Source organism: Corella eumyota, chromosome 2, assembly GCF_963082875.1.
Source record: "Corella eumyota chromosome 2, kaCorEumy4.1, whole genome shotgun sequence".
In the NCBI taxonomy this organism is placed as follows: domain Eukaryota; kingdom Metazoa; phylum Chordata; class Ascidiacea; order Phlebobranchia; family Corellidae; genus Corella; species Corella eumyota.
Window position 1 is genome coordinate 10,114,904 of NC_137491.1, and position 27,725 is coordinate 10,142,628.

The 27,725-nt window shown below is 29.2% G+C and overlaps 4 protein-coding genes across 5 annotated transcripts; 1 reads left to right on the forward strand and 3 right to left on the reverse strand.

The window, feature by feature from the left end:
• Positions 1-557: 557 nt before the first annotated feature.
• Positions 558-4,594, reverse strand: LOC145742993 (protein CDV3 homolog). 2 transcript variants are annotated; one of them, XM_082560844.1, is made up of 7 exons: positions 4,407-4,594; positions 3,275-3,396; positions 2,876-2,955; positions 2,534-2,679; positions 1,935-1,986; positions 1,541-1,654; positions 558-1,320 (listed from the first exon to the last, which is right to left on the reverse strand). In XM_082560844.1, exons 1-7 carry the CDS (start codon positions 4,531-4,533, stop codon positions 1,191-1,193), a joined length of 771 nt encoding a protein of 256 aa, XP_082416970.1. In that variant the 5' UTR covers positions 4,534-4,594; the 3' UTR covers positions 558-1,190. The 2 variants fall into 2 exon arrangements, with proteins under 2 accessions (XP_082416970.1, XP_082416971.1); XM_082560845.1 differs by having other exon boundaries at positions 569-1,320; positions 3,287-3,396.
• Positions 4,595-5,580: 986 nt separating this feature from the next.
• On the forward strand, positions 5,581-8,407 carry LOC145743140 (uncharacterized). Its single transcript, XM_082561046.1, has 7 exons — positions 5,581-5,807; positions 6,429-6,576; positions 6,886-6,995; positions 7,135-7,249; positions 7,400-7,502; positions 7,667-7,814; positions 8,085-8,407. Exons 1-7 carry the CDS (start codon positions 5,600-5,602, stop codon positions 8,237-8,239), a joined length of 987 nt encoding a protein of 328 aa, XP_082417172.1. The 5' UTR covers positions 5,581-5,599; the 3' UTR covers positions 8,240-8,407.
• A 401-nt stretch (positions 8,408-8,808) lies between these two features.
• LOC145743110 (CD63 antigen-like) lies at positions 8,809-12,012 on the reverse strand. The gene is made up of 9 exons (XM_082561005.1): positions 11,868-12,012; positions 11,459-11,594; positions 11,054-11,106; positions 10,807-10,881; positions 10,517-10,606; positions 10,228-10,330; positions 9,675-9,757; positions 9,481-9,564; positions 8,809-9,284 (listed from the first exon to the last, which is right to left on the reverse strand). The coding sequence occupies exons 1-9, from the start codon at positions 11,925-11,927 to the stop codon at positions 9,219-9,221; spliced, it is 750 nt and encodes a 249-aa protein (XP_082417131.1). The 5' UTR covers positions 11,928-12,012; the 3' UTR covers positions 8,809-9,218.
• A 1,161-nt stretch (positions 12,013-13,173) lies between these two features.
• On the reverse strand, positions 13,174-22,847 carry LOC145743144 (integrin alpha-1-like). The gene is made up of 29 exons (XM_082561052.1): positions 22,685-22,847; positions 22,097-22,344; positions 21,223-21,356; positions 20,852-20,966; positions 20,596-20,779; positions 20,253-20,406; positions 19,388-19,488; positions 18,953-19,143; positions 18,805-18,869; positions 18,400-18,550; positions 18,155-18,240; positions 17,798-18,049; positions 17,527-17,730; positions 17,296-17,435; positions 17,051-17,199; positions 16,824-16,978; positions 16,634-16,731; positions 16,349-16,471; positions 16,023-16,179; positions 15,739-15,897; positions 15,509-15,597; positions 15,259-15,351; positions 15,081-15,186; positions 14,764-14,880; positions 14,517-14,654; positions 14,282-14,419; positions 14,043-14,147; positions 13,773-13,895; positions 13,174-13,428 (listed from the first exon to the last, which is right to left on the reverse strand). Exons 1-29 carry the CDS (start codon positions 22,822-22,824, stop codon positions 13,318-13,320), a joined length of 4,026 nt encoding a protein of 1,341 aa, XP_082417178.1. The 5' UTR covers positions 22,825-22,847; the 3' UTR covers positions 13,174-13,317.
• Positions 22,848-27,725: the final 4,878 nt, after the last annotated feature.

Here is a 27,725-nt window from a genome sequence, read left to right on the forward strand (position 1 = left end):
ATTTTATTGTGTTTTTAAATTCCATAGAAAATCCTAAAATTCCTTTTTTAGCCTGAGTTAAGTTGATTTTTTTAACTTAAATTTTAAAAAAAAAATTTTAAAACCTTTGAGCGTAAATTAAATATTAACTATGTTTAAGGAAACCATTCAAACAAAAGGTTACCCGTATCATTGATCAAAATAAAAGTTCATTTGGATTAAATTTAATTCAGTTTGTTTGTCAAAAAATGAATCATTTCAAATAAACTTTGTGAATCATTTGTACAATTTATTTGACATTAAACAATATTTGTTGTTTGAGATTTATCGAAAACCTTAAGAGAAAATGTTATTTAATTGTTTTTCTAAATCATTCTAAAGGTAATAAGTTTTATACTTTTCTTACAAGAGCGTAATGGTTTATTAACAATGCGACATTGGTGCGTCTTGAACCCGTAACCTTTCGTTCGCAGCCTGAAGTAATTTTCGGTAAGTTACCGATACCAGAGCACTCTTTATTTATTTTTTATATCACATTAATTAAATAGACTTTGTATAACAATTGGTAAAGTGATGTTATGATGTGTTTAAGCTGTCGTAAAAGACATTTTAAGAGCGAATAGCATAACAGTGATGCATCTCAAATCCAAAATCTTTCGGCTTATAATCCAACGCCATTACCGTTATACCTTGAGCAAAGTCAAACAAATAAATGTATTGTTTAAAATGATTAAACATCGCCCACTTGCGGACCAAAAATAATAAAAAATGCTAACTTGATGAAAGAGAAAATGACAAAGAAACAGTTGATTTTAAAACAAGAAAAGGTATACTAACAAATCACATCAAATAGATTCTGACATTTATTTGCATATTACACAGCAAAACTTTTTCAAAATTAAATTCATTATGAAAATCCCTTTCTTTATTCTTCATCAAACCCAAAACCAAACATTGCAGTGACCTCATGATACCAAAAACAAACACCTAAAATATCCTAGAAAAATCGTCTTCGTAGCAAAACATAATTTTGTACAAAAAATTCAAAAATAATCAAAAAAAAAAATCAATATAATAATCAAATTGATAGCCTAACTTTAAATATATTTTCAGTTTTTAACAAATACAGTATTGTGATACTTTTTACAAAATTGAGACAGCATTTATATGACCATATCCATAGTTCATCTCCCAGATTTATGCTTGATTTTTTATCCATTATTTAGGGCTGAAAATTTATTGCCAAGTTCAAGATTTTGTGCTTGTTGTTGTTGGTGTTTACTGCGCCAAGGTGTGGAGGTTTTTACGCCAGTTTTTACAACTTCAAAACCCTTGTGAGTTCTATAAGAAATCAAAAATAGTAAAAAATCTTATAATTTCTTAAAAAATTTACATTTAAAATTCTTAGTTTGTATTAACACTGCTGTTTAGGTCGCCTGAAAGTAAGGAAAATGGAAAGAGAAGAAACCAGAAAATAAAAAAATGAAGAAACGAAAAATAAAGAAAGCCAAAAAAAGACGGGACAAAATCCTAAAATATAAAACGCAAATAATTAGCTTACTCAGTGTCTTGTACAGCAGCTGATAATGAGGGAAAGTCGTTTTCATTGCTAATTTCAGGAGCTTTCTGAGGACGGCCTCTTCTTACCAGACCTCCTGGTTTGCCCTGCTCAGCTCTGTTATCAGAAATTGAAAAATAATAAAAAAACTTACTTAAATTTAGCAAATATTTATAGGTAATAAGCCCATTATTTATACAGCTATAGACTTGTTATTAAAATTCTAAATTTAAAAGTTTAATCTTTAAATAATCGTATGACATACTATAATTAATAACACATAGTACAAAAGAATATTTGAAATAAACAATATTGTTACCTATAAAAAAGCTCAAAAATTTACACTTAAAAAAATCAACCAATTTTACACTAACATGTTAAACCTTATATTAATTACCTTACACGAGGTGGAACATAAGCCCCAGATCTTTTAACTGGTTCTGGTTGCACTAAATAAATATAAAAGATGTCACAAGAAGCCAATAACATTTTATTACAGCTGTCAATGGGATAAAAAGTCCATTTATCGCAAAGTAAATAGAGAAAAATATTCTTAGATTTATTTTACGGCATAGAGTGATATTTATTTTCCTGTTCTGTAATATCAAATTTCGTTTTAAAAAAAAAATAAATAGTATATCCATTAAAGAAATAAAAAGTTAAAAATAATTAACAATTAAAAAACAGCTATATAAAAAAAAAGTAAATTAATATCTTTTTTGTTCAATTTATAACTTAAAACATTATTTTTTATTGGACAAGAATTCAGTTAAAGATATTAAATCACAATTTTAATTAGTTTGTAAATATATTGGTTGAATTAAATAAAAGAACCACACTGCATATTATCTTATTAAATAAATAAATTAAAAAAACACCTGTAAAATAAGTTGTATATTAAAATATATATAAGACGCATTTTATTTTATTTCTACACAAATTTACTACCAGTGATAATAAAAAAGGTTAAAAATTAAAAACAAAAATACTTCTAACCTTGAGGTTCGGGTATTACTTGATCAGGATTGGAAGATGGTTGGGTCACTTTCCATGGCCCCTCTTCAGGTTTAGGGGGGATTAATTCACCCGCGTCATTATATTCAGGGGGTTGTTCCACGACCAAATCTTCTTCATTATGTTCCCTTAAAAATAAACAATATATACATTTCAAAAATAAATTTTGTATGTAATAATTACTTCAAACCAAAAAATAAAAGGATCACTTGCAAGAGTTCTTTAAAAATCTTGGGACTGTGAAGTACGAAAGATAATTAGCTAGGACCACAAAGTTCTAGTGATTCAAATAAAAGTTTAACATTATATATTAAATATCCTTACTCGATTTGTAGATTTTGTATTTTTAGGTCGCTGTAATCTCTGTTTGAATCATCTTCAAATTCCAACCATTCTTCTTGGTCCTATTTAAAACAAAACTAAAATCAAAAACAAAAAATTTAACAGATTGTAATAAGTTAAAGCTCGCATACCAAATATTAAGGTACAACAGACGAATTTACTTAACGATATGTTATGTCCTTCTAATGGCCAAAAAGACTTGATTGTAACTACTGCTATGCTTTCATAACGAACCTATCTTTTATTAATTCAAAAAATTGATTCACAGAGATATATACAAAACAACTAACAATTTAACATACATAAAAAGGTATTTTATGACTTAACAATTTTCCATAGTTAAGTTAAAATGCTAGCCTCTTATATTTTAAATACACTGACATAAGATTTTACTTTAGAATTGGTGTTTTCATCGACATCTTTTTTCTCCTCCACTACTTTTTCAACTTCTGTTTTCTTTGCTTTGTCAACCTCAAATCCACCTTCTTCCGTTAAAATTATTCCTTATTATGAAATAAACAATAAAAAAATATTAACAAAACCATAAAAAAAAATTAATTTGTATATATATATATATTTAATTTTATAAATCTTTAACACTAACATCAATAATTTTTTAGATAGGTTATACAATCTAAAAACAAACATTTAACATACAAAACTCGGGTAATATGGCAGTGGATAAGGCACTAGACACCAACCATCCAGTCTGGAAAGTAGGGCAGTTTTCGACAGGATCTCAGAAGCGCAAGCGTAAAAAATGGCATGAACACGCGTATATACTTAATTTAGCTTAAATATATTACCACAAGGCATCTTTATTGCACTTTTGCAAATTTTTTTTAAAACCAGGCGTGCAAAACAAACCAGGCAAAAAAAAAACAGGCGTGCAAAACGAATTCCACATTTTTTACCAAAAAAAATCTTGTGCGTGCACGCTGCCCTACTTTTCAGACTGGCCAACCATAAGACCATACCATAACTTCTTCATGATAATTCAAAAAAAAAATGTAAAGTGAATAATTATTAGGCTATTAAATATATATACTTTATTTTAACCTAAAAATGTGCTAAATTTTGCAAACAACTAGTTTAGTTGTACAAAATGTTTTTAAACAGAAGCATTAACCACTTCAAAACTTCCTAATAAGCCAACTTAATGGTCAGATGATGTCAATCAACAAAAACAATAATGTTGGGATCTCTATTAGCGTCATCGGCTGGTTGAAATGAGTAGTACTAAAATAAATGCGGAAAGGAGGAATGTACAAAAGAAGAATAAGGTAAAGTTAAAAAATTCCGCAATTCTGCATTTTATAAACTTGACAGACGTCGGACAACGCTAATAGAGTTTCTAATGTAATGCTGTTGTGCACGTACTGACTTACAGTCTTAGCTCACATGTTTTCCTCAATAAATTTTGTTTTTAAGCAATTAAAACTGTTTCCAGTTCACCCAAAAACTACAACTAAAAAATAAAAAAAACATTTATAGAATTTGGTTTGTGAAATACCTTTATCAGGTTTATTTTTCTTTTTTTTCTTCCCCTTTTTCGATTTCTTTTTAAAGAAGTTGTCTAACGATTCCCCATCGTCTTCCCCACTTAAATTAACCTGGACAGTCGTTTCGTCGTCCGCCATAATTGATAGCCACAAAAATTTACTAAGCAAAATTACCTAAATCTTTAATATAAACATAAAAAAAAATTTTTTTTAGAAAAATCCAAGTAAACAACGTGCGGGTGTACCATAAATGTAACTCAAATGTGGTTGCGTAGGAAGAGTGACAAGGTTGCGACTTGTGCCATAATAAAATTTAAAAACCCTTTTACAAATACACATAAACTGTGTTTATTTTTTAAAATTGTAAAATTTTTTACATTAAAGTAATAATAAAATAGCAATGCGCTTAATATATTTTGTTTTTATAGTTTCGAAAATTATTGTTTAGGGAATTTTACCAGTGGCATGGATTAAATAATTAGCGCTTATGTGTTAAATAAAACTAAGCTTTTTATGATTTGACTCTCTTATATACGAAATAAGTTTTTAAACTGCAAGAATTTAGAAAAAAAATATTGTTGTGGTTAACATTTTGAGTGCTTTGTATTGAATAAGTACAGTCATAAGCCAATTAAGAATTATGTCATTTTTTAACGCCTACTTGACTTTATTATTCACTATGGCAATAATATAAGGTAGCCGTAAGCTACAGTTTATACAAAATGACGTCAGACTTTCAATGAAAGCCATATTTTAAAATCAAACCATGTAATGCGGAAACTGCCGTCATTGGACGTATTGGTCTGTACAGTATTCAAGCTTGACATGGTAAACATACATACAAAGATATATGTTCTAAATCAGTGTGATAGAAGATATAGATTAACAAACAAAAAACTAATTAAGTTTTAGCACAATACTAAGTTTATTAAATGGGGTTGCATTCATGATTTTATTCAATTTTAATCATAACCAGTGCAGAATTTATGTGAACGGAAGTTGCTATACTTAATATTACTATAGATAACTTACTGAATAGAAGTATAATAGCGTATTGAATACATGATTCCAATACTTAGAATGGTAACTCACTTTGAACTAAGGGTCGTTTAAGTAATGATAAAAGCAGTTTATAACTCAAAACTTCGAAATTAATATCATGTTAAAATTTTTACATTTAGATCATTAATTAGAAATTAAAATAATGCCAGAAACCACGGATGGCGGTGGAAATTATGTTTGTACTAAGGCTGGAATGTGGAAGTTATTAGTTCTTATTGCGGGGTGTGCTACTTTTTCACTGTATGCAGACAGTCTTATGTATACAAGTCCGAGCATTAAAACATATGTATTAGCAAGCTATATTATATCATGGGCGATCAGCCTACTTTTGTACTTCTTTATGGTAACAGGTAACAGAAAAATTTACATATTTTTAAATAATTTTAAAATAATATTTGTAATGTTTTTGTATTGCTTACACAGTTACATGCATAATTTATCGACTTAGGTTGTTGACATTTAAAATACTTTTGAGTAATTAAATAACTGACATTGAAAAGGTCAAACGCCTTTTAAATCAAACCGCGAAATGTAATTACATCATTTCAACAATTTGTGGTTGAACGAATACAAAAATCGAGTTAGCTGATAGTTGGGCCTTCGGTTTAGAAATCTTTTGCCTTAAATCGATACTTTTATATATACATTTCTAAAAAAGTGTGATTTTTATTTATTTTAAGGTAATGTCATTTATAAATTATTCATTATGGAAATCTACACCAAATTTTTTAGAGCAAAACTTCTATAAATAAAATAAATGTCAAACATTTAAGGGTTTTTTATATAAATAAAAGAAAAATATTTTAACTGTCTACATGCCTGCTTAAAATAATTAAGCTTTTTAAAGGGCAAAATTATCAAGTACATAACAAAGGCCCGCTTTGGGAATCAAACCCTGAACCTTGACGCCGACTAACCCACTATTTTTAGCAAGCTAACAACATCAACACATAAATGAAAATATTTTATAGGTATTGTGTTCTATATGACAACGGAACGATTTTCGGTCGTCTCATTTAACTATTTTTGGTCGTGGTTATCTTGTATTAACTTCCTAGCATCTTCAGTTATTCTTGCTTGCTTTTTTGGAAACTGTGAACCAGGCTGTAACGGAAACGGGTAAGTACGGATAACTCTATACCGACGATTGGTGCACTTTTTAATGTAATGTATGTATAGTTGTTATATCTCTGTAAGCAAAGGTTTAAAGTACGTTTCTGAATGGTCTGGCTATTACTATTATGTATCATTTTACCAAAAAATTACCAACGGGTCAAAAACTTTGTTTTGTGTATTGTATTTAAACGCTTGCTAGTTTATTAAAATTTATAGATTGTTATTAAGATTTTAAACTTTATTTTTTGGGTATTATATTATAATAAACTTAAAAACGGAAAAAAGTTGATGCTTTGGTATAATATGTTACAGGTTTTGTAAATGTGCAAAACAACTTACAGCATTGCTGCTTGGTGTAGTAACTGCAGTTTTGTATTCACTAGAAGCTCAAAACTTGAAACAATATGCACCCGTTGGAACGGGTGTGTAGAAAAATAATAAAAATACCGAGAAGTATTATGATATAAGAGTTAATGTATCTAATCATTCCAGCGAAAGTTTAAGCTAATAAAAAAACATTTGTAGTATTTATAGTTTGTTTTATATTTTATTTATTTTTAGCTTATGGAACCACGTGGCGAGGAATATGGAAAATGTTGATATTAGTAATTGGCGGTTGTACTTTTGGCCTTTTTCTTGAAAACGTAAATTGGAAAAACTGCAATTTTAAACATGGGTCTGTAATCTCTTAAATATTTTTTTAAATTAAAATTAATGAAATTAACGTTTTACAACAAGAATGTCCAGAATTGTAACATCTATTTTAAGTATTTAAATTTGTTTTTTAATCACTACCTTAAACTTTATTATATGACTTATTTTCTAGGTGTTCGTCAGCATTAACTTTTGTGCTGATAGCCTGGGTAGTAGCTTGGAGTGTTACTTGTCTCATGTATCTTATCCACATTTTAAACTTTACAAAAAAGGCTGTAAGTAAACCTGAAAGTTCTGTTAAGACAGTGTATAATAATTTAGATGAAGACTGTAGCTTAATAGTTAGACATCAGCATTATAAGCTATTTTCTAATTCCAAAACTGTGTATTTATATATATTGTTTACCATACTATTTTTAACTTTAAAATACATTTTTAGAGCATAAATCAGCAACATACATTTGGAACGTTCGAATTCTTCTGGTCTGCCTTTTCTTGTCTACTCTACCTGTTAGCCTCTGCTGTTTTTGCTGGATATCTAAACTGTACTTCTTTCCAATCTTATACTTGCAGAGCCAGGCTATCAGGTGAACTAAACATAATTTTGTTGTATAGAGCTAACTGTAAAAGCTAATGTAAATTTTAAAAATTTTCTTTTCTTTAAATTATAAGTTAAACTAAATTATAAGTTCAATTTTGAATTTACGCAGTTTGTGGTTCTATAGGCTAAAACTTGTAACAAAGCATGTTATGGCAATCTCTGTAATGGTAACAAGCTTAATAAATTAATATGTAAGCTGTAGGACGGTATAGTAGATAGATAGAGACTTATTGACTTATTGCAATATTGTTTTCAGCTGATATATGTGGGTTTGTGGCCGCAATTTTATTCGGAATCGATGCATATTATTTACGAAACCATCGACCTATCTGGTTTTTTAACTCGAGTGCACAAGCTAGCGGTCACCGAGTTGTTACAAGTAGGCGAGTAGAAACCACGTCACGATCTTAAGAAAACAGGAAATAGTGGTAGAAGCTCGTCCCAGAAAAACAAAAAATGTTAAAATAGCAAAAATGTTTTTAAGATTAAAATAATATTTCACTGTCTGGTCGAAATATTATTTTCTGCTTTCTTTGTTTATATTTATGTTAGTTGTATGTCGTGATTTCGCTGAAATAAACTTTTGTTTACAAAACATTGTTTTGAGTGTATAAGTAAAATAAATGTTTTGATTATAAATTTTAATGTAATTTCCTGCATTTAGTTTTGCTATCATAATTCACCCAAAAGTTTATATAGTTTTTTTTTAAATTAAGTTTAAAAATTCCAAATTTTAAGAAATTTACAATTCGTAAGTTTAACGTGAGCCACAATGATGGTAGAGGTATAGAGTATAAGCTTTTTGTATGCTGCTGTAACAACATCCTTCCTAAATAAAACTCCTACGCTTTACTATAATAGTTTATACAGCTAAATATAACTCTCAAGTCACGATATATTTGTTGCTCAAAAATTTTTTAAGCAATTAAAAATTCTGTATAGTCAGGTATATTATGTTTTTAAGATTAACAAAATTATTTCCAGAACTTTTAGCACTTTTGCTTTATTATAATTATTCCCGAATAATATAAACGACAACTAGACGTTATTGATCACAAAACAATTAACATTAAAATTAGTGGTATTGCACTTGCCAGCCAAGGATAACATCAATTTCGATATACAAAGTTAAATTTGGTTACACTTATCCAAACGCAACAATTCGAAATGCAACTTGAAAGAAAACTATTTACAAAAATGAAAATAAAATTTTATCTTAATTCCTTAGCCAATTTTTTATATAAGAAACAAGTAATCCAAATCTACACACCCTAAATTTAATAAACTATAAATAATAAACATAATTGAAAATTAAAATACTTTGATTGTCCGGTTTAGCATAAAATATTTTTCCAATTGATTTTGTAATTTTTAAAACGTTGATTTCAAGTTAAACTACTTCATATTGTTCTTTAATTGTCCTCATCAACAAGCAAGAGAATAACAATCCCACCAACTAAAGTAAATAAAAAAGAATTGCAATATTTTTACATATGTAAAAAAAAAGTAAAAAATGGTGTGTAGCAGTAAACTATGCCTCTAAACACAATGTGTAACACTACAAATTATAACCTAAATTTTGGCATAGTCACAAGGTATGCAAAACCTACATTACTATCACTTATATGTAAAGCTAATTTAAGATAATTTACCTGGATAAACATTATAGCTAATCCAACAGCTCCAACAATGACAATGTTAGCTCGAAACAAAGCTTCAATAGTAGACACACAACCCTAAAAAACAAAGTACAAATAACGTTAGTTTAATAATATATATGACCTACTAAGTAATTTTTGAGAAAAAAGGTGATGTTTTAACTTAAACTAACACTAATGTAACGTACGTTTGTGTTAATGAGTGTTTCAGCAGTCAACCCACAGTTTAGAGTTTTGACAACACAGCAACTATCCGGTACTGGCTGTGCAGCTAAAATAAATACTTCATTGAAAATCAGGTCAATAAAAACTTAAAAAAAACTAAACATCCATTTGAGTAAGGTCATGGCTATATCATCAAGTTACTAAATATGCATTTAACTTTTAATTTAGTCTTAATATTTTAAGAAAATAACAGAAAATGATATAAGTGTTTAGACACAGTTGCAACAAAATATAAATTTTTTAACATAATTATGTAATAATAAACAAAATTGTTAACGAACAGTTGTTTTATAGTTCAAGAAGGTCGTTTTTTATTGAGTTTAAGTTAAAATAACATTTACTAAGGTTAAACAAAGAAAATATTAAGTTTACATGTCAGTTTTATTGGGTACATAACCTACTACCTATATATTGCCTAATACTAGGCTTATATTATTTAACAAAAACTAATACACATTTTGTGCGCAACGAATATTTAGATATTTAGCTTGATTTAAAAAAAGATTTAAAACATACCTGGATTAGTGATGTTAGAATTTGTGATTCTCTCCCTTGCCTCTGCCTGGAAAGCAGTACTACTGTTCCAGTTTTCAGGTGAAACAGAACCACAACATTTGAACTAGAAACAAAACAATACAAACATTAAACATTTTAAAGATTTTCGACTTAATTTCTTTAATATTAAATTTTTTTTAAAGAGATGTAGTAAAGAAAAAAAAAATTTTCATCGGATTTTTGATGTTTCGAAATATTTTTGCACTTCAAGTTAAAATAATAAAAAGTTTTGAGTTTCGTTGTAACTTACTTGGTGCTGAATAAAGTTGAAAGCTGGTGCAGTAGTCGAGGTATATTCGGTAATTGATTTGTCAAAAGAATTCAGTAATAACTGATCAATCTGTGAAGATCAACATTTAATTTAAATAAATTCAAAATAAAAAATGTTGATACAAAAATACTTTTGAAAAGTTTTTTGTATAAGATACTATTGTTAACTACTTTTCTTCTTGATAAATATCCCCAAAAATGTAAAGTAAAGCATATGCATTTAAATATTGTTTACACACTGCTTTAATTACATATTAGGTTAAAACTTACCCTTCCACGAAGAACATATGCCGTTATAACTGCTGCAATCTCCAAAACGAAGATAATTCCCATAAGCACGGAAAACTACAAAAATAATAATTTAAAGTATAAATATTATTTAGAAAAAAAATCGTAAATTTAGTTATTTGGCAACGATCCGAATATCTTGTAAGAGGCGATATTTTTGATAATTTTAATTTTATCTTTAATTTGGTTTTAAGCTAATTCAATATAGAAAAAAAAATTAAATAAATACCGTTGTGACCATACAGTAGTTTTCCTTAAAGGCACCACAGCATCCGAAAAACGCTAAAAATATTAAATATCTTATAAGTCAGAATAACAAAAATGTATCGATTTATAAAATATAGTAGCACAATGACAAAAATCTATAAAAATATAATGTAATAAAATTGTGTAAAAATATAAATCCATATTTATATATTTCAATGATAAACATAAAAGAGCACTTTAAAAGCACTCGGCTCCACAAACATCTAAGCGTAATAAAAGTATATAGCAGTTAATTTAATTTTTTTAATAAAAAGAAACTGTTTCTACTATACCATATTATATTACAATTTTATGTAGATATACAGATTTTAAATAAAAAACACACATTTTTTTCTATATATTTAATACTTTTTGACTTATAACGTACCAACGAATAATATAAAGACTCCAATGCATATAAGCAAGACAGGCGCAGCAGAAATTGCACTGCCAGTAAGTTGAACAATTGATCGATATTTAATTTCAACTGCTGCTCCAACGCCAATCAAAACCAAAGCAAAAACCTAACACATAAACAATTGTATTTCAATTTGTAACAATAAAACTGTTATAAATTTATGTTTATGATTAAGTAATGATTTAAACAATACAAAAAATAATAATAAAAGTAAATAGTAAAAAACCGAAGCCAGATGTGAAGCAATTCATATGTTTTGAAACCAATCGTAAAGCAATTCAAAATATTATTATAGTTTTTTATATAAAATATATTAATTAGGTAATAGGTACATTATAATAATTTAACAATATTGTTAAGTTTAAAGTGAAGGACTTACGAAAAATATGAGATTAAATCCGAATAACATGTACTTCACAATTTTCATTCCACAATTCATGATGAATATTTTTGTTATCACAATTCAAAAATATACCTAATTAAGATTTAATAACCCTAATAAAAAATATTCACAATTTTTTTTTTTACATAATCAATTGTTCTATCTCTATTCAAACCTGATTTTTTGCTTTAGCTCATAGAAAAAACAGCTTAATAAAGATTAATCTTTATAAATACAATACGCTTCCGACAAAACTAATTTTAAATCGCATTTTTTAACTATTTAATCTACCTTTTTATAAGCACCTATCAAAATACCTGTCAGGCTAAAGAGTTTTGATTTATTTAACATAACCTAATATAAGCTGCCTTAGAAAATGATCCACTGTTTAGACATACGGGTATTGCTTCCCTCAAAAAGTAGAGACTATAAACTACTCATTGTTGCAGGCGCTGGCATCCGGCCTTTTACTCCTACTTATACATTAAACGTTATAGTGTATTGAGAAGCAAATGAATAAGTATAAAAATATTACATTTACAAATAATTTTATTCGAAATTAAGCTGTTTCTACAGTCTGTTGTACTTTTTTATGTTTTTTTGTACAGTATAAGCAATAGTTTATTCTATAAAATCTTACTAACTTACCAAAACCTTGAAGCTTTCTAAAATAAACATTTTTTACGAACTTGCACCTATCACAAACTGTAAAAAATAAAACGTTTACCTTAACATTCAACTAACCATGAAAATCACTCAAGCCTGGTTTACACAAATTTCTTCAAGCTATTTGACTTTGTAAGCTGAGCGTTAAAAACGAATTTGTACGTGAAATTAGTAAAAACGCCTAATGCGTTAATGGAATGGAAAATTTTACGCGTTAATTTAAGGCACAGTTTTTAGGCGCTGCCAAACTGTACCTGCCTATATCTAAATAATGTCAACTTGTATACGTTTCTATAATGTCGCACCCGATAAGTGGTGCCTCATGATTCCTTAACAAAACAACCAACCCTGTGACAATCACGCTGGGAAACATACAGCTTCGGTCCAATCTCGACTCAAAACAGGAAACATAAGGACCCGAGAGTCACGTGAGTGCGATGACGTCACCGCTTCGATGGTGCTTCGCGAGTTCGGTGCTTCGCGAAAAATTAAGTTCTTAGTTATGTTTAGTTTTGTGCATAACGGGTACATTAAAAATCAAACCTTGAATTATGTTTACCTAATAAGTGTTTTGGGTTATAATAAATTATAACTTCATTGAATAGGATTTTTAAGTTTGAATAAAATCAGAAAATTTGTGAAATTTTTTAAGTGACAAAACACAAAACAAGTGAAAACAAAAAACACCACTAAAATATTAAAATATTGTGCAAAGAATAAATAAATATCAAATAAATAGAACGAAAGAAAAACATATATAGTGCGAAAGGTGCAGAAAACACTAAAATATTGAACCTGAAATACTTTGTATGCCAGATATTTGTGTTCCGGTTTCATCGCTGTGTAGTGCATCTTCTTTCATTTCAGCATACTTACTTCTAAAGAATCCAAGCTAAAAAAATAATGTAAAAAAATGTGTTGTAAGGTTTGTAAAATTCCAACAACTAAAAGAAAGATAAAAATCAGAAAAATGATAAAAAAAATACAACTAGTAGCACAATATACAAAAAAAACTTGTAAAAAACATAAGAAAAAAATAGAAAAATACAAATATAATTGTAAGAAGTGTTAAAAAACAAGTAAAAATGGTTAAAAAACAACAGTATGATAAAAAAACAATCAGAAAAAAAGGGTAATTAAAGACAATCACCATCCAAAACTGTGCAATATTTAAAATTAATTGTTTTTCAAAATGACAACGTAAAATGCATCATAAAATATTGAAAACTAACTTACCTTGTATAATATTAATATTGTAAGACCAAGCAAAATCAACGCAGCAATTGCCGAAACAAAATAAATCCAAAGTGGATTTGTAAATACGACGACTTCAGGGCTCGTTAAAACCAATATATTGTCCTTAAAGAAAATAAAAAAGATTGACAGATTAGAAAAAAAAACTAAGTTAAGTTGAAGTTACTTGAATGATATTTATTATCATTTTTTATACATTAACTTAAAAGGCAAGTGTTATATAAATAAATTAATTCAGTTATATTTAAATACCCGTAGGTTGATCACAGTTTTGTTTTCTCCAAATTGATTTACGATAAAACTTGAAAGTTCGGTGTTGTAAGAAAACCCGGATCTCATAGTAACACGTGACTGATTCTGTGAAGTCAAAAAATTTATTTATTTAATCTACAGTATATGGGTTTGTATGTAAAATAAATTAAATACAAATCTTAGTTAAAAAATATTAAAAATTGTAAAAAAATGTTAATTTTCAATAATATTTTCTGTACCTGATTAAAATTAAAAGTTGGTTTCCAAACTCGAAACGAGGCCGAAAACTCGATGACGTCACCAGCTTTTAGATTTGTGATGTCACAGTTTAACGTTTCACAGTAAGATGGTACCACTAAGTTATTTTTCGAACAATCCTTAAAAAAATAATAATTTAAAAAAAAAATCGAATTAAAGAAAATGAAAAAAAAAACATTTACAGAAGTTGTTTTAGTGAATAATTTTTTTCCTTACGTAAATTGATTTCACATTTTGATTTGGATTTGCTTGTATTGTCTCGTTTGTTCCATTACGTAATATAGTTAGGTCAAGTGGTAGATTAAAAATGTTAACTTGCGATGTATCACATAAGCATTCAGCATTACTGTCCCCCTAAAACAATTTTAAATTGATATTTTTTTTTCTTTTTTTTGCAATCTTTAAAAAATATAAATTTAAAAAAAATTCTGAAAAATTTTTTTTTTTAGATATTTTTAAATACCAGTGTTTGACAAGCGACGTTATAAAGATAGAGAAGTCGATATTGTGACGTCATTTGACTCGGATAAGTCAGAGTAAATTGAGATTTAGAAATATTTGAATAACCAAGTCCGGCAATCTAAAAGTAAAACTTTTATAAAAACCACAAATCAAAACACAATAAAACTAAATATTTGGCATAGTCTGCAATTTAAAAACGTTATACAACATATGCCAACAACCAGATTCAAATTTAGAACCCTTAGTTTCACATAGCTATTTTCTTCATAGTCCTAAAATTCTGATTTTTTTTAAAATGTGTTACAAAAACTAACGTACCCAATACATCTGTACAACTGGGCTGCTAATTTCAGATAGAGAATAAACAACTTGATCTATTGGATTGTAGTTTTCTGGTAACAAAATTCGGTTATCGAGATACAACCTAAATATATCAAATGTGGTAAGTAAAACATTGATCAACGTTGAAATCTTAATTTATCGATAATTAATTTACTTCTTTACTAAAACATCTGATTGGTATCTGACTGAATTTGTTGAATTCCAAAAGTTATTTTCCGCGTTTGAATCGTTTTGAGAATCTGAAAATCTAGAAATAAATTAAAAAACAGTTTAATTTTTAATATAATATAAATATGACCAACAACAAACATTATCTTATTTACAAAAAAATATTTAATAAACAAGGCTATTTCCAAAACCATGAAATAAACTTGAGAAACATTTTTGATGTAAGACCTAATTACATTGTATCTGCAACGAGTTGAATTTGTATTTCATCAATTGAAGAATTTTGACTTAGAAATTGTGGATTTAATAAAATCTCGAAATAACACTAAAAAATAAAATTCAGTAAAGTCTGTTAAATTTAATAACATTTTTACTTAATAACTCGTAATTTTGTAGAAGATGAAAAATAAAATTTAGATTTAAAAAGAGATTCACAAATAATATATTAATAAATGTTCAAACTTACCCAACTTCCCCCTAACATGATTGACCCCAAAGTACGGTCGTATTGATAATACAACACTTGGCTTTTAAGCGAACTATTTACACTCAGAGTAATGTCATTTGCTACCTCAATACAACTTGGAAATAAAGGATTCGAACTTTGAATTAAGTTATTTGGCAACTGTTTAAAAAAAGGATAAATCTGTCAAAATATGCTTGCAAATTTTTTAGTTAACGATAAATGGTAATTAAAACATAAAACTAGCCAAAATTTAACATATTTTTTTACAACTTAAAGTCACTTACATTGCCCCAAGTAAGTGCGGGTGAATATAAGACAGTTATCCTGGGATCAAACACGTTTTCTCCAGAGTTTGTCAAGTTCACTTTTAGTCGAATTTGTTTTGAGGAAGCGATCACCAAAGTTGAACCAAAATCTGTCAAGTCCAAAGTTTTGTTGTCACTAAATCAAAACAGAGGTTTATTATGACAATTTATTTTTAATGTTAAAAGAAATAGCCCTTAACCCTATATATAAGATATAACATGCTGCCTAGAATTTTATAAGTAGTCTATCATAAAAAAACTAACTTTAAAACAAAATTAACATAAACAAAAGTGATAAAATTTACATGTTTACTGTAACAGAAGGTAACTCCAGAATAGCATCAATATTAAGATCATATGAGCACAACGTATCATTTCCACAACCTTTATTAAATGTACTTGTACCCTTCCAAATATTTGGTAAATTTCTAAACAATGAAGTTTAAAGTTATATTAAAACTTATGGGCTTAAACATGAAAGGTGTTATGTAACTATCTTTGCTATGCCTATACATTTTTAAATCAAGTTTTATTTAGTAAAAAATCATATTAATAAAAAGATTAAGTGTTAAGAAATTAATCATAGTTACGGATCTGTAACAGAAGAAAGAGGGTAAACAAGATGTTCTTTGGTAAGAGACGCAATCATATCAACGGTAACTGGAGTTGTATAATCAATTATTTTTCTCTGAAATGTTAGATCAACAGTTTGTAGAAAGTATAGCTTCTTCCAAACAAGAAAATATAACTGCGCATTTACTCTTTGTTTAAAATACTAACCTTTAAATACAACTGATAAGTTGTACAAACTGGCTTCCCTTTCATTAAATTAAAAGTTAGAGTTTTTGTTAAAGATCCTGTCATTGTAGAATTCGGATTTGTTCGAAATTCAAACCGTGATAAATATTCGTCGAATTTCAAAACCACAGTAGCACCTTAAAAAATAAATTAACCTTACTTTATATAACTTGTTACTTGCAAAAAATGTTAAAGTTTAAAAAAATTACCTATTATATCTTCGACTGATTTTCCATTTGCCATAACACAACTTTGTACTTTAAGACAATTAAGATTTAAAGTTTCTAAACACTCAAATATATCAACTTTGTCAGGAATTAAAGTTACGTTGCCTTGAAAACGAACAACAGGACGTGTCCTAAATACCAAAGTTGAAAATAACGTTATGCAACTTTCATAAAAGTTGTACGGACGTTATCAATGTAAATTGCATGTATAAAGTGTTAATATTTACCTTAAAAACACAACAGTGTCGCTACGTGGGGCACCAATTGCAACATCTGGAATAGAATTATCGTTCACATCAATTTCTCCTTGCAAGGATTGACCGAAGTACAACAAAGGTGAAGAACTAACTTCAGTTGCCAAAATTTCCTGAAAAAAAACAAAGTTAACATTTGTTAACCAGCCCATATTTTTATAGGCCTTGTTACTTTAATCATTAGAGTAAAATAAGCAAAATTACTTGGGTTGGATTAACGGACAATCCTTGACTTCCACCATTGTAAATATAAACAGCTCCGCTTCCCTCATACGCTAGAGGTGCACTGATGATTACGTCATTGAACCCGTCATCGTTCAGGTCTCCTGCTGACGTCATAGCCGAACCAAACCGAGAACCAGAAAGTTTTAGACCATGTAGTTCAATAGGTTGGTAATTAGAGTTCGCCTATATACAAGGTAAATAATAAATCTTAATTTAGGGTTTTAAAGTTAAGTTATCAAATCATTTTTACCCAAGTATCGATCGAGTTTGAGTCTTGAGACAAATAAACAAAAACTCTTCCTTCGTCGTAACTCTCCCCCACATACAAGGGCGCCCCCACAAAAAGGTCATCTTTAAGGTCACCGTTAATGTCGCTAGAGAGCAAAACTCCACCGAAATAACTTCCCAATTGTCGACGTCGATCTGAACACGTGGAACAGTTTTTAAAGCTGATTTGGCGAGCTGATGACGTAAACGTAGCTGCAGACTCATATACCAAAACCTATGATAAAATACACGGCCTAATGAAATCGTGTTAGCTTGTATATATGTCAACGTCTTGACCTAGAAGTTAAATAGGTGACAATTGCAACATAAATAAACTTACAACTCCTTGTAAAAGATGACGTGGGGCTCCTGATGCAACAAAATATGTTTCTCCGCCCTCGAAGTTTCCACTTGATATCGCATAACCTGTAATGTAAGTGTAAGATTTATAAAGTTATACTGGTACAAAGTACGTATTTAAATGAGTATTATTTCACGTTTTACAACATCATTAAACATTAAGGTTTTTTAATAATTGATGTTATAATGTATAAGGCCGAATGTCATAATTAAATGTATATTCACCAAAATAGGAATAAGAAGACTGATTAGTGAGTACGTCCGTAACGTCAACGTTGTTTAAACTTGTTGGATCTGAGGTAGAGTTGTAACTATATTGTGCGATGGTGCCCCTGCCACCAAACGAATTCACCCCAGAAATGTAGGTTTGATTATTCTAAACAATAAAATCTTGTTTTTATATGAGCAAGTCTATTCTTTCATTGACAGTTTAAATAATATTGATTAAGTTAGTTTTTTTGTTGATTAACCCACCTAATGTTATTTTGGAAAAGTTTTGGTGAAAGCCCTACTTAATAAAGCTACGGTATGCAGTAAGAATCAAACCCAGTGCCTTATGTCCATTGCATTATTCCACTAAGTTAGTTTTGTTAAGCAATCACTAGCAAAAAAAAATTGTAAATATCTTACCTTATTGTTATAATGAGATGATAACCCAAATGCTGCGCTCTCAAATGTATCAGTACTTTGTGTACCTAAAACATTAAATATTCACAAAATATTACACTAAAGTTTTCTTCTGTATCACTTAGATATTTAAGTAAATTTAGGTCTATACCTTCAGCTTGAGACATTGTAATTTGTTGCACAATATCGCCCAGACTAACCGACAAGGACTCAAAATCGTTGACACTTATAACTCTTGCATCACTCGTGTTTCCATTTGCAGATACCTTAAGATCAGCTAAGCTACCACCTCGAACTCCAACAGCATATACGGTGATGTTGTTAGCTTCGGTTAAATAGTATCTATAATATATAAAATTTCTTCTCTGACTTACAATCTACAAATATGTTTATAAAATATTTATGGACCAAAAAAATGCAGCTAAGAATTAGATACTAGCATAAAGATCTAGCGTAGATTCCAATGATTTTTATTTCGTAGGGTCCTTAATGTAGTTTTATAACTGGGTAAGAGTAAAAAACTACCTAATATTTTGGATAGAAATTTAGCATAAGTTTTTAATAATTGGATAACATTTGGACTTACGAATCAATAAGTTTTGAACGATCTGTAGCTATTCCATCAGTTATCAAAACTATTACTTTGTTGTAGTTTGGTCCACTTAGTGTAGCAGATGGAAATACATGCTAAAACAAAACATTTGTAGTTAAAAGTTTAAAAACACAGAAAGATGCTAAGCATAAGATTTTTTGGGGTTTTAAAACCGAATATCTAAATTGCTAAAACTTTTGCTTTATACCTATATGCTTCTAATATCAAAAAAATGTTAAAAAGTTTGAATTGCGATATACATAGGTGGGCACAGTTAAACGAAAAAGCAACTTCGTTAAATGGTTAATCGTTACACATAACAGTAACTTCGCTAACGTTTTTTCGGTAAATTAAACCAAGTGTAACGGAAGTTATCGTTAAACGTTAACGTTAAAATTTAATTAAAACAAACAAAGAAATTACCTTTTTTATAAAAAAAGATTTAAAAAAATAGTTTTTTTCTTAATTGATGTTTTAACTAGACGAAAATGGTTTAGAAGAAGTTTTTAAAACTGGCTTAGGCCAAATGCCCAAATAACAGTGGCCGGATAGTAATTACTTACATCGTTTAAAAATTGCGACGATTAAACCCGATAAACGGCGATTTTAAACATATATATTCCTTATATTACCATGGATTTACTTGTAAAATATTGAGTTAACGGGCTTAATTTAACGGAAGCACAATTTAACGAAAGTTAACAGGTCCGATAACGATTTTTAAAATTAACTTAAAAGTTAAATTTTAACAAAAAAATTAACTTCGTTATTTAACGTTTAACGCATTAACGATTTGTTGCCAACCTTTGGATATGGATAAATCAAAAAATTCAAATAAGCCAAGTTACAACATTTATACCTCAACAACTTGACGAATCGCGTATGCTGTATATGTGTAGGCACCTCTAGAATGTCTCATTGCTTCAATCTTCTGATGAGCACATTCTTCGTCACTACATTCCCCAAAGCTCAAGGGGGTTGGAAAATATAGAGGTATGAACGGTGCTTTATCACTAAAATTGTAAGTATTTGCTAATTTTTTTAGTATTTTGAAATAGAACTGTACGACAGTCATAAATGAGCACACGAATATATATTTTCTGAGTTGTAACCATAGATTGACTTTTAAAGTCAATAAGCGATTGACTAGTGTACCTAATTTTTCTTTTAAAATAAGTCAAAAAAATGTTTTGAAAGCTCACTGATCGTCAATTGGAGTGTTTCCATATTGTACAACTGCTAATTCAGTGTTCCCGGATTCCAGTGAGGCAGCGAACACAGTAGAAACATTCACTAACACCTTTCGCATTAAGTTAAACTCGAAACTGTTAATTGAGCCTGAGCTGTCCACCAAAAACACAAGGCTAAGAAAACTGTCAAAACAGGCTGCAAGAAAAAAATGATTTAGGTAAATTAACGTATCTAGATAATATAAAAATCAAAAGATTTAACACTTACGCACTTCGCCCCAGCCAGTCATAAAAGTTAGATTGCTTAAACTTCCACTATAGCAAGCTCCTGGCATAAACTCGTCCAAAGACCCACAAAACTTTAACCTACCTGGAGCACATACCTATGAAAAATAATGCATGTTTTGTCAACAATTATATATGTACTGTTTTTTAGAAAAAAAAATTTAACAGGGACATTATAATATTTTAAAAGAGCTGATCTTCAGCTTACTGCACCAAGTAAAGTTAATTGGTTAACTGCACAAGTAAAGTTTGATTAGTGTTTTTGGTAGAATTTTAATAACCAAAGTCTGTAAACATCAAGTCCTAACATATTGGATTAGACCTACATAAATAGATAATAAATAAAAGCATTACCAAATAATTGTCATCAGTTTGTTTCAGCACACTCAATCCCAAAGCGTCGTTTTGCTTTGCTTGGCTTCTTTCAAGGTAGAGTTGACTATCATAAACAACAACTGAACAGTAAGACGATTCATTTGTTGACGTATCTGAATGGCAAATTATGGGAAAATAAAAATATTAAGTGTTAAATAGATAAAACAATGTGATTTTTGTAAATTGGTGTAACAATCTAGTAGTTCTTATAATAATTGCAACATGTAAAAGGTAGGAAAATTCTATAGATTGAACTTTGCACATTTCGGATATTACAACAAACTTTGACTTTGATGCACAAATATTAATTTCTAAACACTAAGAAGTGCTTTTTTAACGTTGTAGGCCAAAATTTTAAATGACATAATAAATAAATAAAAAGTTCATTTTCAAAGTTACAGTGTTAATAAGTTATTGTTGTAAAAAAAATATAATCAAATTCTAACATTGAAAATTTCGTGTATTTACTCAACGTTAATCACTTAGGTTAAACTAATTGACGCAACTCAGTGAAAATGCTTAGTCAGTTGAATTGACGCAACTCAGTGAAAATGCTTAGTCAGTAACATTTAGGTAATTAGGTTTCTACCCGAAAACTGAATATTGCCATATCCGTTTAATAATAACATCCGCTATTTATCTAGTTAGTAAAAACGTTGCGGTGTGTAAAATATAGCATAGGAGCATGTGCAACAGCAAAATAAGAAAACACATTTAACTAAATCATAATTTCATAATATTAAACTGCTTCTTCACGTAAATCTAAAAACCTGTGTTGGCCTATTTTTCCTAGTGTCTATATTTTGAATCAACATAATAGGCCTACAATATAAACGGTATTACAACTACATACCTGTATTGGTTTCTGTAGTTGTTGTAAAATGGTCTTTTGTTGGAAAGCTAGTCGCAACGTCAGACGCGGTTGCATTTTCATACATGCTTGTTGTCGTTGTCAAGGTAGCGGTTGTTGTCAAGCTTCCAGTTGTCATCGGCAACGGAGGGTCGGGTGTAAGTGTTACAGAACATTCAATAATATTTCCGTTAGCAAGCCAAGGTTTATTATCCATGTTCTGTTCGTATTTTGGAGCACCGGCGATCAGTCTAAATTTATAAAAATTTTGTTTATCCAAGTTTTGTTCTAATCTAATATTTTTATACATTGACGGAAATTAGAGTTATGCAATTGACAAAGCATTAGTGGTATCATGAATATTACTTTACTGTGATATCTTTTTGATATTAAAAAAAAAACATATTTGGGTACATGTAAGATAAAGCAAAAATATAATAAATAAATTAAGTAACAAAATGTACATTTTTACCTAATTTTTTTGTAAATTATAATTAACCGCAAAAAATCCTCTAAAAATATTTAAATTTTATTTTACCTAGTTTTTCAAAATTAAGTTTTACGTAAAAAAGAATTCAATATAAAACTTACTTTAAAATTTTATTATCCTTATTCTTGGACGCAACAAATTGAAAACCGGCAAAAATCGGATGATTCCGAGACATTAGTGACGTCATATTAACTGACGTCACCGTATTAATTGACGTAGCAATATTAAAGGGGTGAGCCATTTCAAATGAAGTAACAAAATAGCACCAAAAAGTAAATAACTTCATTTTGAAAATTTTTTGGTATAGAGTGTATAAGACAAATATTAATGTTTAAAACTTTGATGTTTAAGTAAATTTGTATATCATTGTTTTCAAGTCCTAGCTTTTAGTCCTAAATCCAAACCAAATACTAAAGTTTCTGTAGAAAAACAGAATAAGTTTAAATTTGTTTATAAGAATCTAAAAATTCTACTTGACATTTAAACTAGTATTAAAAAAATCAAATTCAAAAAACATATTTACTCTAAAACCGTTTTTAATCTATCGATTTATTTATAAAACCACCAAAATCCATCCATTTTATAAGAAACTGAACAAATCTACCTCAGTACGTCAAAGGCCTTATATTTCATATAAACTTCCCATTTTAGCCTTAATTAAACCAATACGTGCAATGATAACTTTATTTTTTCACACGTCCCTGTTTGCGTATTACGTTGTACCTTATCTGAACAATAGACTTCCTAACGAACGTTTTAATCACGCATTAGATTTGTAAGATTAATTATCGAAAACGCAAGTTCTATGCTGTAAACTATTCACCTGCGATTAATAATTTTCGTAATTTATTGCAAGAGGAAGTCGTTGTGTTAGATCGGTGTCGTATTGTCGTAATGTACCTTTGAAAATTGACATGGCGGGAAAATAATTTGCTTATTTATTTCCTTAGTATCTAAAAACCCCTATTTCAAAATCACGATAACAAATTTTGCAATTGTTTTGTCATTAATTTAAAATTTTTAATTTATAATATGTTAAATAATTATTTTATTTTTACAATATAGAAAATTTATCAGCCTGTACAACTATAAAATAAAAAAATGCATTTTGAAATTTAAATAATTTATATATTAGTGTTTTTAATTTAAATATTGGCTATAGCAATGCAAATACAAATTAATATATCTCTTCCTACTTTTGACAACTCATTTGTTTTAAATTGCAAATTTAAAGTTCATTTGCAACATCATAATGCAATACCCCTTTATCTAATTAAATACTTTTTTTCTTTTAATTATTATTTCTATAATCTATTTTCTTTCCAATGCAATATTGTGTTTATGAATTAGACCTTATTGCTTAACCTTGTGATAATGGCCGTTTTTTTTCACTTCTAACTTAACATTTGGTTTAATTAAAAACTAACTTGTTTAACCTAGTTAGAAGTCAAGGCTGAACAACGCTGCGAGCTGAAAAGAAACGCTTTTATTAGATTTGCAGCGCTTTCTATTTTTTTTCTATTTTCTATTTTCAGCGCTTTCTATTTTTGCAGCGCTTTCTATTTACAAACAAATGCCAAAATAGTTTTAATTTTTGCTTTAGAGTCTTTTATTGTTTATGGCATGTTATATTTTCCATAATTGCAGAAAAACGAATATAATAGCATAACTAATATACAATAAAAAACTTATAACAAACGCAGTTTGCCATCAATCAAAAAACGGTCGATAAATGTTGCCGGTTTACCGGTAAACTGTTGTAACTTAACAAAACTGTTGTAACTTAAAGTAATGTGTTTTATAAATCTAAAACAATGTCATATTGCTTAAAAAGAAATACGATATAAATAAAGTTATAATTTTAAGCTGATGTAGAGGTTATTTATATTCTAGCTATTGTTTATGTAGTTATTTATTGATTATTGGTTAGGTTAATTGTTTATTGTTGATTTGGGGTCACCACAGATTCTACCATAGCCTTCATTACTGAAGTCCTATGATGAATCTGACTATTCGAATTTAGTTATTTAATACTTTAAGTTTGTTGGTTAAATCTGGCATTATAAAAGATAGTAAACTTAGCGTTTTTGTCTGAGTTATAAAAATATGACGCAAGTAATTTGATTGTTTCACATATTATATTTAACGTACAACGAAAGATATAACACGGGCATAACTTGATAACTACGTAAAAAACTGCGTCGAAATACTAATTAATAAAACTACATTCTTACTAAAGTTACAATGTTTCAACTAACATAATAACGACAACTGTGGTTGTTCGTCTACCAAAAAGGTAGACGAACGCGTCTTACTTAAGGTCTGTTGTGGCGGTTTTTTTTTAACAGTAAAAACAATGGGCTTTTATACCCAAAAATAAAGATAATTATGTTTACGAAAAAGGGCAATAAAATAGGTACGAGTTTATAAGTATAATCAATGTTTAGGTTTGATCCTTTTGTTGGTCGTTGACATCGTGTTGCAGGTGTAGGACTTGTTGTCAATTATTTAATTATAACAGTTTAATATTATCAAACTTATATCTGTTATGATTATAGAGTAATTATTAATTGTTTTGGTTTTGTTTAAGACTCCTAATCGGAAGGTTAATTTATATATTGAGTTTTAGTCTTATATTTAGAGTTCATACTGACTTAACAATATATTATTCTATTAAGCTGCTAACTTAATTGTTTAACTGTTGAAAGATCACTAATAACTCTTGTGGTGACGGATTATATTAAAACAAACAAACGTGAAAAATGCTAAATATAAAAACTACATAATACATCTAACTTTATACATTTACAATAAAAGTTACGTTACTCTATAAAAGGGCGTTAAACTTGTTACTAAATACAATATTGGTACAACTAACATTATACGATAACTGTGCCATATAATGTCATGGCTGCGGGTCGACGTCCGGGTAGAGACCGGTATACTAAGTAACCTAGATGAGTAATTATTCTACTGCATCTCAAGTTTCTCAGATACCAATTTTTCCCCTTTCGTCGCCGCAGCCGTCGGACAGTATTTTATTCTATCTCGTTATTATTTTGGAATATTTTTGGGTTTATATACCCGAAATGTTGTTGTGCCTGACGGGTGGTGATTGACGTACAAGTTTTTAATGAGTCGAGGGCTGCTTTGGGTTTAATCCTTTTCTTGGTTTGTTCTTTATAGCACCAAAAAGGCGCTAATTAAAATGTTGTTCTGTTCATGATTTTAGATGGGTTTTATTGACAGTTTTTGTTGAATATTGATTACCATCTGTTCGTGCGTTTGTAAATATTCTGTTTTTGGCGTTTGGGCAGGTGATTTCGCCGCTGCCCGTGCCATTTGAACTTATTGTTTCTCCAAAGAATCAGAACGTATTTCATTACAAATAATTCTCTTTTGATTATGCAACCCGTTAAACTCATTTCAACTCGCACTAGGGTCAAATGTATAGCATTATACATTGGATCCTATACAGGCATCATGTAAACTGGTGAGAGGCGTTTTACTGCGGCAAATGACGACGTGGTCGTTGATTAATAAAATCGCGCAGTTTATTGTTTTGTTGTTAGACCGTCTTTAATTGCTTTAAGGTTGCTTGACCGGTCCGAACGCATAAACCTTACATGAATAAAGCAGCTGCTGTATTGTAATGTCTTGACCTTAATAAACCCGATTAAACTCGTACCAAGGATTGATCATGAAATAATTAATCCACATCACCACCCCTTCGAAAAGCAGAGGAATTTGGGTTCTTACTGTTAAATAAAATAAAGTGTTATAAATTTTGAAATTTGGATGTTGTCGGTAAAATGTTAGCAGAAAATTACATGGGATAAAATAAACATTAAACTTGAAATTATAACATTAAAGTTTTATTTTATTGTATTATAAATTACATAAAAAAAATTGTTAAGTCCATTTATATGAAACTGATTTATATTTTCTCATTAATTTTAAATACAATTTCACACTCGGTTGGACACCATTAGCCGCTATTGTGCGCTTCTTTTTGGATCGCCTTATCGCCTGGTCATTTCAAGTTTTTCCCTTTTTTCCAGCGTTCTTAGTCACGTGATTTGTGTTTCGCCTTTTTTGTCTTTATTTGTATCGTAACTTGGAATAATTTTGGAATTCTACTTTTAGTACGTCATATATTTAGAATACGATTCGCCCTGTTTAAACAATTCATAAATGGTCTTTAGTTAGTTTTTGTTAAAAGTAATATTGATTTGTAAGTGTTAAGGCAGTTTTTATTTTTTGTTAATTGTTTTTCTTGTGTACTGAATATTGAATACATTGTGGAGTATTTCAATTGTTGTATCAGTCGAGTTAGACAGTTGCAATTCTGGGCCCATTATCGGTATTATTTTTATATTAACTGAGATCAATCTGTGATCAAGGGGCGTATTTTATTCTCCGATCAACCTATTGTTGGTCACGTGGGGTATAGTTAGACAAACCCTACATTTATTTATGAATTGTATGACATTTGGTCATATCATTGAGTTATTAGAGTTAGTTAGATTTGTAGATTGTTTGACTTAAGATCAAGTTTGGATTTATAAATTGGGATATATAATTTGGAAAAAATTTTTTGGATTTACATATAAGAACGAATTTGGAACCAAGTACCAGCGGTCAAGCTTCGACATCGAAGCCCGTCGAAGAACCCAGTGTCGATCCGAAGTCTGCCCGAAAAAATGCTTTGGCAAATTTTACTCGAATTGAAAACCAGTTCCTTAAAGAAATCAATGCTCAAAAGGAGGCAAAGCTGGTCACTGGATGCAAAGCAGTTTTCGACACCGCCTACGATAAATGTTTATCGGCGTGCAACGAATTCTTGGCTGTTCAAGCTGAAGTGGAAAAGCCAAAGGCACAGGCCAAAATTGATGAAGTTAAAAGCCGATATGCGACAATGAACGAAAGGTATCAAAGTTTTCTATCTTTGTGTGTAACCTCTGCTTCACCAACACATGGAGCTCCCTCAGTAATTGGGTCCCGCCATTCTGGATCTGTTAGCTCGCAAAGAAGCAGAGGTAGCGTCGAGGCGCTTAAAGTTCAAGCCGAACAAGTTCAAAAGGAAGCTGAACACTAAATTAAGTCTTCGTCAGCTTAAAATTCAAAAGCAACAAGAAGAAG